The sequence below is a fragment of the Nannospalax galili genome, unplaced genomic scaffold, assembly GCF_000622305.1.
Source record: "Nannospalax galili isolate Female #2095 unplaced genomic scaffold, S.galili_v1.0 scaffold14, whole genome shotgun sequence".
Taxonomy (NCBI): Eukaryota; Metazoa; Chordata; class Mammalia; order Rodentia; family Spalacidae; genus Nannospalax; species Nannospalax galili.
The window spans coordinates 4,472,243-4,483,451 of record NW_008336953.1 but is presented as its reverse complement, the minus strand read 5'-3'; the positions used below and the strand labels follow the sequence as shown (position 1 = coordinate 4,483,451).

The 11,209-nt window shown below is 39.3% G+C and overlaps 1 protein-coding gene across 2 annotated transcripts in view; it reads right to left on the bottom strand.

Moving 5' to 3' along the window:
- Positions 1–11,209, bottom strand: part of Gpr158 (G protein-coupled receptor 158) — a 444,454-nt gene that overhangs the window by 203,743 nt on the left and 229,502 nt on the right. For both annotated transcript variants that reach the window (XM_008831743.2, XM_029562921.1), the window contains exon 3: positions 2,864–2,966. In XM_008831743.2, coding sequence (XP_008829965.1) covers positions 2,864–2,966 — 103 coding nt within the window. The remainder of the gene's footprint in view (positions 1–2,863; positions 2,967–11,209) is intronic.

Genomic DNA, 11,209 nt, shown 5'->3' with positions numbered 1-11,209 from the left:
TGTATATATATATAAAACTAGCTTTTAAAATAAGGGGGAAAGTAGGAGTATGCACATTAAATAAAGATAAGTTGTTAAAGGTTAACAGTCTCTCCTGGTAGTATTATGAGCAAGTGCCACAGTCATTCTCTGGTTCCACAATATTTAGATGTTTTATTTCTGTCACATAGTGGGAGCTGAGAACAAATGTGGGTAAACCAGACACAAAATACCTTCAAAGAACACAAGCTAAGCCTATTCCTTCACTCCTTCAGTGCTGAGTCATAAGTTATGTCTGGACCAAGAATGTGAAGACTGCCAAAGCTTTTCTGGGCTTGCTGCGTTTGTATACACACACACACACACATACACATACATGCATATGTACACACATGCATACACAGAGACACACATACATATGCAGATATACATGCACACAAATATACACACAGAGACATACACAGAGACATAAATGCACATATACACACACATATATACACATACATATATGCACACATTCATACAGAGACATAAATACACACATACACACACACATATACACAAACATATATGCATGCATACATACACAGAAACACACATGCATAAATACACATACACACATGCATATACATGCTTATATACACACATGCACACATGCATACACATGCACACAAATACAGACATAACACAGAGGCACACACACACATACCCAGACATACACAAAGACTCAAATGCATACAAACAAATAAACACACATACACACATACTTGTGCACATACATACACTTATGCATACACACAGGCATATGTATATACAGACATGTACACATACACACAGATTCACACATAGACACACATACTTGTGTACAGACATATATACTTACACATCCACATACACACTTGTACACACATATGAGCACACACACAATACACAGACTCACACACACAATCAAAAACCAATAACATCCTGAAAACACAGTAGCATCATGGCTATTGTATGTTTCCTATGGCTGGGAGAGAAATTACAAAAATTCAAGATAAAATGTCTGTTATCTCTTCATCTCTGTTGGTCAGAATCTGGGCTTAGTGCAACCGGGTCACCAGCTGAGTATCTTGGCAAGCTGGACTCAAGTCATTTGTTTAGGCCACATTCTCATTGGGAGCTCAGATTCTTACAGGAACATTCAGGCAGTTAAGGAACTCACTTCCTTTCAATGTAGAACCCAAGTCCCTGTTCTCTTGAAGGCTGCCAGTAGGGGTTCTGCTCTGAAGTTCCTAAGCACTTGCTCTTCTCACAGAAAGAGAGCTCCCTCTCCCACTCCCTTTCCTCCTCCCTCTCCCCCTCCCCTTCCCTCTCCCTCTCCCTCTCTCCCTCCCTTCTTTCCTCCCCCAACCATCTCCCTGTCTTCTACAGGGGTTTCTCATATGCCACAATATAATCACAAGGTGATGGCAGCACCTTTGTTCTATGACAAAGCTCTTGGCAAGAAGACTGTTTTGTTGTAGTTAGAGGCCCCAGCACACATAAACAGAGGGGATTATGCAGTGTGTGTAGAAGATGAAGCCACCCACAGGCCTGCCTACAGCCAGGAACAAGGGCTAAACTCTGAAATATATGAGTGAGTAACCAAGAAGTCAAAGTTGTCTCAAGACTAAGAATGGTTTAAACAGTCTATTATAGACCTACAAATGTCTAACAAAATTCCCAAAGGAAAACTGCCAAGCTAGAGCCTCCTTTGAATGTCGCCTACTAGACATGCTAATTGCTCACACAGTAGTAACAAGGTGTCTAAGATTAAGGGGTAATTATATGAAAGACACACATGCCTCAGTTTTCCTAGTCCCAAACCTAATTTCCCACGAGACCATTCCATTTTACCAACTCTATTGCTCTTGTCAGTTAGTATGTCCAATAGCTGGCTACAAATCAATATGGCAACATGGCATTCTTGCTACACTACAGAGAGAATAAAATTCTGTATTTCAATTTTAACACTACTGTTCTCTGGGATAAGAATAAAGTAAGCAGGTGACCAAGTTTCAGTTCTGCTATATAAACCATGTATAATCAGCCTACTTGGATGTGAATAGACTGTAAATACGAGGGATCATTCTCTCCTTCAATTGGGGGACATTATATATCAAGGTGACAGAATGTCATCCCACAATTTTGTTACTTGAGACAGTTTGTAGGGTGGAAGGGTCATCTGGTGGCTGTGGAGGAGAGAGAGGCAATGTGAGAGGGTAGAGACCCTGATGCGACTTGTGAGCTGAGAGTGACTTCAGGAAACATCCAGCCAGAAAACTAGTACCCTGGACCTATAGCTACAAAGAACTGAATTCCAGCAACAATCTGAATGTCTTTGAGGAGTACCCTCAGCCTCAGATAGCACCTCAGGTGAGAGTTTGAATTTAATTTGGTGAAACCCTGAGTAGAGGGCCCATTTGATCCATGACTGGCAGCCTGAACAATGGAAACTGTATGATAATAAATCCATGTTGCTTGAAGCTGTTCACTGTTTGATAACTTCCCATGCACTCTTGAAAATGAATGTATGAACAAACTCATAGACAACTAGAAAATTTGTTTTTAGAAACTGTATTAACAACTCTCAAAATTAAATCCCAAATGGTCACCCCCAAGAGCTACAATATTTTCAGGCTTTTAAAGTGTTTTAACAACTAAAATATTCATATGTACATATATTTGAGGCCCTCCAAAGCACTATAGATGATATATCAAAACCCTAATTCCTGCAACGATTAAAGAACACCAAAGGCGTGGATTTAATCTTGTAACTTCAACAGGTTAAAGAAAATCTGAATGATTTTCAGCAGTGCAGGTTTGTGTAACAGGTGCGTGCACGGAAGCAAAAGGCACTTACTCTGAAAGTTGTTCACGGAGAAGACCCGAGGATGGTAGAATCCTGCTTTGCAAACGCACTGGTAGGCTCCAAGAACAAATCCTAGGCCTTTAATTGGCATACACTACAAGAAAGAAAAGATATCAATGGAGTTGATCAGTGAATTTCACAGCACAAAGACTCACACATTGCTGTCATTGCAAATGCTACAGAACTAACACGTTTTCCAGAAATAAAATAGTTCTTTTTTGAACTTTTATTTTAGGCTTTTTTTTTAATAGAAATGACAAGTTGAGTTTCCTTTCTAAACATAGACCATTACTGCTGCAGTTGGTATATACCTCCAACTCATTCCAGGGAAGGCAATGGTGAGACATCCTTTTCTTTCTTAATGTCTCACATGTCAATTTATTGCTTCAAGAAATATTTTTAAAAACCCATGTGAAAATTTTTTTAATTTTATTGAGATTTTTAAGTTTTATACAACAATTCTTAATCAAATGTAGGCCCCCTACCCATCCATGTCCCCCATCCCCCAACCAGACCTCATGTATTTTGCCATTCCATACTAAATGTTTCTATCAGAAAAAAGGCAGTAGACAGGCAGACAACATCTCATGTGTGATTGGTCACAAAACTATATATCTATAGTGTCAGCTACAAGGGAGAATGAAGCAGGAAGACTTTAGGTTCAAGGCTTGCCTGGACTACAGATTGAGTTCAAAGCTAGTTTGGCAAACCTAATGAGACCCTGTCTCAAGATAAAATGTGAAAAGAGGGCTGGGAATATAGTTCAGTATTAGAGCACTTGTCTAACAAGCACAAGGCCATGAGTTAAACACCAGGACAAAATCATCATCACCACCACCACCATTATCATCCTCATCAAATAAATGGAGTTGCTGTCAAGTTATCCAGGACAAGCAGATAGAATATATTGTGGGAAAAGACCTGAGTTCAGTTCTGAAAATGCAAAGTGTGGAAGTACCTACTTGAAATTTAATTCTAGACCTCAACTTCTTAAATAGGAAGACGCACAAAGTAGTACGGAGTTTAGGAGCGACGTCTAGGCCTTGTAATATGAAAGTCAATTGCAGGCAGAGGATAAGTAAAGCATTAGGTCAAATAAGACTGGGTCGCCGAGGGAGTCTGCAGGCAGTGAAGGGATAAGACCAAAGACCTGAGCCACCCACTGGCACTCTGGTCACCCTGCCAGTCACCAGGGTCAGTTCGGCTGACTGGGCTAAGTATGCACATACCTTTTTTCTGCGTCAATACTCTATGTGTCCCTCCAGAAGCTTCCAACTAGACCAAGATGACCAAGAGGGAACCATCAGATCAATAGTACAGAAGAAGCTGCATTCCCCTCGTAGAACCACAAACATGCTCTCAAGGAGAGAAATGTGTCTAGCTGGTAAAACTCAGGACATTCCAGGCACAAAAAAGCTAGGTGGATGGGAAGAATAGCAGGATACTAAAAGAGCTGTTTATTGAGGCATCACTATTTCTCTACATCCTAATTTCTTTTAACATTTTATTAAAATGATTAAAGTGATTTCTTTTTTAATATTTTATTTATTATTTTTATTTTATATGTATGAGTGTTTTGCCTGCATGTGTGTAAGTGCACCCATGTTGGGCAAAGCCCATACAAGGCCAGAAGAGGGTGTCGAATCTCCTGGAACTGGAGTTAAGAATGGTTATTAGCCTCCATGTGGTGCTGGGAATCAAACCTGGATCCTCTGGAAGAACAGCAAGTGTTCTTACCCACTGAATCTCTCCAGCCCCATGGAATTTCTTTTTAGCTGCATTTATTAGACATTCACTACGCAAGGATTTATATAAGTATACTAAGTCTTATATACCAATCCTATATTAGATTTATATAAGTATACTAAGTCTTATATACCAATCCTACATTAGAGGGTTTAAACTATCTTGTTTCACTGGAATTTGAAGGTTAATGGTGTTCATTAAAATATCACTGATTTCTTGATATTACTGAACAGTGCAATGGTGACTCTGCTGAGAATTTTAAATGCTTACAGTAAATCTGAAAGTTTAATGGAATAAAATTATTTCTTTACTATGAAACTAACTCCAGAGCTGACACAATATTGGAGGTTAAAAAAATTCTACTTGATTAGATAAATACTGCCAAATAAAAATCCCCTTGAACAACAACAGGAAAAGCTCTCTAATTCTGTTACAGAAAACAGAGCAACATGAAGCCTCAGTTAAAACTTTTTGTTCTTTTTTTTTTTTTATTTTAATCTCAAAAGGAAGAAACAGCTTCCAGTCAGTTAAAAATCAGCAAAATGTCCTAGCCTGCTGTTTTGGCTCCACCTCCAAGATATTGGTACCTACAGGGAACTCACGGGCTGCTGTTACATAGGCTCATACCTTGGGGCATAAGGTATGATTCCTAGTAAGGACTGTCAGTCAACTTGCCATTCTTTCCTAGTCTATCTACCACCACTATTTCTCTGTTTACCTCCCAACTAAAAATCACACATTTTCGAGGTGAGGAAATTATATACTCAACCCATTTTTAATTCCCTATAATTTGGAGAATGTAAAACTAATGTTTCTCCTTTGGAAGCTGAGGATATTCCTTTACGACTTTTTTCTCCTTAGACTATAAACATGGGTTCCCGTTTAATGCATGATAAAACCGACACTCATATAAGATTTCCTGTTTAGAAACTGAAGGTGTTGGAGATACTGAAGGCTAAGTCTTCCTACTATTTCTGCATAGATGTCAGAGAGTGAACTTGGAGAAACAGCACTTCTTCCACGAGGCAGCTGTTCCATGAGCATCCCCCTGACAGGCACTGAGCTTGCTATGAAAGAGTGACAGTCCCTCAATGAGTGTGGAAACCCCTTCAATATCAGTTGCCCTCTTTGATGAACTGTACCAAGTCATCTGTTGAACAAGACTAGGGATATAGCTCAGTTGATAGAATATTTGCCTTTTACATGCATAAGGCCCTGAGTTCAACTGCAGCACTGCAGGTATTTACCATGGAGTGCCCTAACTCTAATCCTAACACTAACTCTAAATCTAACCCTAAGGCAGACCCTAACCCTAACACTAATACTAAACCTAAGCCTTTTCGGGAGTGGTCTAAATACAGATGAATAAGGGACAGTTGTCAAAAGTTCACAGAAAAAAAATGGAAAAATTCCTAGGTTTGAAGAGTGAATCATGAAGAAATAAAAAATCTGAATATAACTGTAACTAGAAAGGATGTTGAATCAATAATTAAATACCTTTCAATGAAAAATGTCCCCAGAATCATATGGCATCACTGAAGAAGTCTATTAATCATTTAAAAATAAAAATTCCTCTATGACCAATCTGAAAGAAAAAAATTTAAATAATCCCATTTATAATAACACTAGAAGAGTAAAATAATTAGAAATAAAATTAACCAAGTAGGTGAAAAATTATATACTTAAAAACTATAAGCATTGTTGAAATTAAAGATAGAAAGTCATCGAATATTAATTTGGACAACTGACTTAGAAAGCTTAATAATATTAAATAATTGCAGTGTTTAACAATATTAGTGATCCAAAGATTCAATGCCATCCATATCAAAATCCCCAAGGGCATTTTAGATAGCTATTGAAAAAAAAATCCAAAAATCCGTGCAGAATGTGAAATACCTCAGAGTCAAAATAGTACTGGAAAAGAAGAACAAAGTGGGATTATCACACATACTGACTTCAAAAATGTCTTACAACGCTAAGGAGTGAAAACAGAAAAGCAGGCTATCACCACGGGAATGGAATGAAAGCCAGAAATAAACCCCACAAATGATGCAACCATTGACATGGGCACCAGTGACGGGACAGTCTCCTTAAGAAATGATGCAGGGGAAACTGGATCTCTACATGCAGAGGAAGGGTGAAACCTTTACCTAAGACAATCGTATAAACTTGACTCAAAATTACTAAGACCTAAACATGACTTACACACACAAAACTTCTAGAAGAAAAACAGAAAAATCTTTGTGACGTTGGATTTTGAAATGGTTTCTTGAGTTTAACACCCAAAGCCATAGTTAACGAAACCAGAAATAGACAACAGAATTACATCAAATTGAAAATGTTTGTGTATCAAAGAAAGCAATTGACAAAATGAAAATACAATCTGCAGAACAAAAAAAAAATGCTTGCTAATGGCATATTTGCTAAGAAGCTGATGTTCAGAATATATTAAGACCCTCTGGAACTCAGAAACCTCTGCAGCGCATAAAGCCACAAGCAATCCACTTAAAAATGAGCAAAAGACTTAGACATTTCTCTGAAGATATGCAAATGGTACAAGGATGAACATAATTAAAATATGGCGTACGAAAGTCCTGAAGTATTAATAAAAATATTTTAAATGTGAGATGGTATAAGGATGTAAAGAAACTGGAATCCTTGTGCACTGTGGGGAATATCAAATAGTGCAGCCACAATGAAAAACAATATAAGGCTCTCTTCAAGAATGAAAAATAGGGCCTGGAGAGATGGCTTAGTGATTAAGATCACTGGCTGCTCTTCCAGAGGACCTGGGTTTGATTCCCAGCACCCACATAGCAGCTAACAACTGTCCATAACTCCAGTTCCAGGGAATCCAACACCCTCTTCTGACCTCCATGGCCATTGCACAACATGGGTGCACTTACATATATGCAGGCAAAACACTCGTACACATAAAGTAAAAATAATAAATAATAAATATTTTCTGATAGAATCATGTTACCCTGAAATCCTACATCTGGATATGTAGTCAAAGGAACTGAAAGTAAGATCCCAATGAAACATTTGTAACCCTGTGTTCACAGTGGCACTATTCACAATAGCAAAGTGCAACTCAACCAAAGTCCATCATTAGATAAATGGCTAAACAAAATGTGGCACATAGAAACAATGGCATATTATTCAGCCTATAAAGAGAAGAAATGTTATCATTTGCCACAACATTGCTGATGTCTGAGGACATCATGCTAAGTGAAATAAACCAAAGACAAAGAGATAAATACCCTTTGATTCCATTCGTACATGACAACAAAAGATGAAAAATATCTAGATATCTGTTACAGAATGCTGTAAATACATGTAATGCTGCTAACTTGCTCATTAAGTTAGGTTAAGATGATATCTAGCACATTTTAAAGAGCTTATTTTCCAAGATGTGTACATTGTGGATCATCCTGCAAGCAGTGGACATCTAATTCATCTCATGTGTCAAAGATTGCCAACTCCTTGCCAACAGAATTGTGGTGCAAACATGGCCAGCCTGACAGTCAGATTTCTGTATAGATGAATTGTTGAACACTGGAATGGCTAAAATGAGATATAGACAAGAAAAACCTTCTTTAGTATTTAACGGAAATAATACTTGTGCCTAAGAATCGCATTTACAAGTAGTTCTGAAGAAAAACTACTATGGAATGCAAGGAGACAAAAAATGCAAAAATAATCAAGTTTTGATTACGAATATCCTCCAGAAACGGACCTTAAATGCTTTCATTTTCTCCATCTCGTTTCGGCATCTTTCTAAAACCTGAGCTACTTCCTGACTTCTCTGAGCTGAACAGTATGCATGTTTTCTTCATGATTCAAATCACTGAACTAGAGGTAGTGACCTATGCTGACATGCTGTTGTGCCCACTAGAGCTACTGGAAGTTTCCTGAAATTTTCACTAAGTTGTGTGGACTATTGTGATTTTGGAGCTCTTATGCTCAGTTGCAGTTTTGAGTCACCAGCTGTCATATATTAATCTCCAAAGGGACATTACTTCCACAAGTGATTTCCCACTCCTTGTTATGGTTATAATTCCCCCATGTAACTGGGAGCTAGCTTGCCAAGCACGCACTGCAAGAGTAAATGAGATGAGAAAGAATAATGAGTGCACAAAAATAAGGATAAACTTTCCCCGTGTGTTTACTTTAAGTCAAGCACTCTTCTAAGCGTAGCACAAGTCCCAACTCACTCCATATCAAGTCCATAACCTTCTGCATGCTGAAGATAAGATCAAAGTTCAGACTGCTAAAGGAGCTTCCCCAAAGCCACACAGCTCATGGCAGAGCCAGACCTCACCCAGGGACTCCGCAGAGAGCAAGGACCATTCCCCAGGAAGCACATCATGTAGTATTCCTGCATCTACAAGTAGTAGCTGGCATCAGCGAGTGGTCACTTTAACATCTGTTTTGTTTGTTTCAACATTGTGTTTTCTTCTTCTTCTTCTTCTACTTGGTTTAAGGCAGCATTCTGTTGTAGATGGTTGAGTTCCCAGTGCAGAATTCTCCAACTCAGAACTTTGAAAACAGATCCTCACACACAAGGGAAGTACTTATTCTCTACCTAGATTTCCTGAAAGCTGAAGACTGGGCTGGGGAGATGGCTTAGTGCATAAGGCATCTGATTTTAGATGCTCAGTCTCCATGTAAAAGACAGATGGGGCCATGGCACCCATAAACCCAGTACTAGAGGCGAGGATGGGACAGATACAGGACTGGGGCTTACTGACCTACAGCCTACCTCCAGTAGAGACCCTGTCTCAGAGGGAAAAGGCAGAGGGTTATAGAGCAAGACTTGAACCCCTCCTCTGGCTACTGCATCCACACTTCTTGCATACACACGTGGGCATATACCATACACACATAACACTCATGTAACACACCAGCACACACACAGACACACACACACACAGACACACACACACACACACACACACCAGCAGTTTTGTCTCTGGTGAATCTTGAGGTCTGTCCACAGATGCATAGTCACAAACCAAGTTGAGCATACTTGGTAATGCAAGCTGATGCAGGATGGATGTTGATGCAGCAATAGATGCTGATGCGGAACGGGGCTTTTATGGTAGCCAACTCTTGCTTTTTCTTTGCTTAGGTGGCAAATAGTGACGGCTCTGCTTTGAGAGAAGTCTGATCTACTTGCGGAAAGTCTCCTGTTGCATTCAATTTACCGAGCCTCATCCAGAAGCAGACTGCACTGCACAGAAGCATGAAGAGAGATGAAAAGCCCAACACTGGTGACACGAAGCAGCACTCAGCCTTCTGGATTCGAAAGGATGCCGGCCTTGCCCGCTTCCTTGCTTTCAAGTCGTTCTTTGTAAAAATACCCTAAAATGGTGAGTCAGCCAATTTGTGAATGGGTTCGGGGGAACCTGTCACTGAAACGTAAATTATGATTAGCATCCGGGGCTTCTGCCCATCTACTTGCCACTGTATTAAACAAAAGGAAAACACTTCCACAGAGGAGGCTGGAAGGCCTCCAGGTGATGACAGTATACACACCACCCATGTATTTCCTCAGACCATCTCCCAGGGAAGCAAGAACTCAGCAGCAGCACGCAGTGCAGCATGTCACCAGTGAGAAAGAGGATGCATCTCCCTCAGTAGCTGCCAAATGCCAGCTAAAAGCATGACGGACCAGGACAGGGGCAAAGAAGAGATTTTCATTCATGAACTGTTGCAACTTACAGATGAACTGTTTTTATTAGTAATTGTTGAAATGTTCATGCTGTAGTTGGGGGGACAAGTACTCACAAAGCAGGGTTTCAGGACAGAATCATAGATTTGGCAAGCATACATCTGTGCATGCAGCTGAAACTGACTCAGGAGAAGACGAATGGCATCTCGGAGTGAGTGAGCCCAACGTTCCTGGCCCTTTGATACAAATCGCCCCAGAGACTTGATAAATTTAAATTCTTAATATACTCAGAACTTTTAACCTTGAAATACTTGAAATACATCTCTCTACTATGCCACAAACTCTGCCCTATGCTTCAGTCAGAGAGCTGGGAGCGCCAGAGTCATTCTTTTCACTTGACTTAATTTTGCTCTTGTACGTTGAATCCATGGAACACACTTTGCTGCAGTAAAAACGAATAAAGTTATGGTCTCAGCGCACAAGTACAAGCACAAAAGAATCATAAACATGAGCTGCTAAAACCCATTACAACTAAGGCGTCAAGTGTGCTTTGTTTTTAAGCAGGCCACCTTTAAACAAGTTTCTACTGTCATTTTTTTTTTATTTTCCCACATTTATTTTAAAATTAAACAGTACTTTTGATTAATAGGTACATTTTATAAAGTAAATAGCCAAATTGCAGGATAAAAAGTAAATATACTGTAAGAGACTTCATATGTAGAGTATAAAACAGCTCTAACACATGAATAAGGAAAAGACAGACATTACAGTGTAAACCTGAGCAAAAGTCTTAAACAGAACATCAGGATTGTTAAAATATACATGAGCATTTTCAATCTCATTAGACATCAAGGAAAAGAATTATTTTTGTTTCTGAAGGAGGGTCTCATGTAGCCCAGACTGGCCTTGAACCC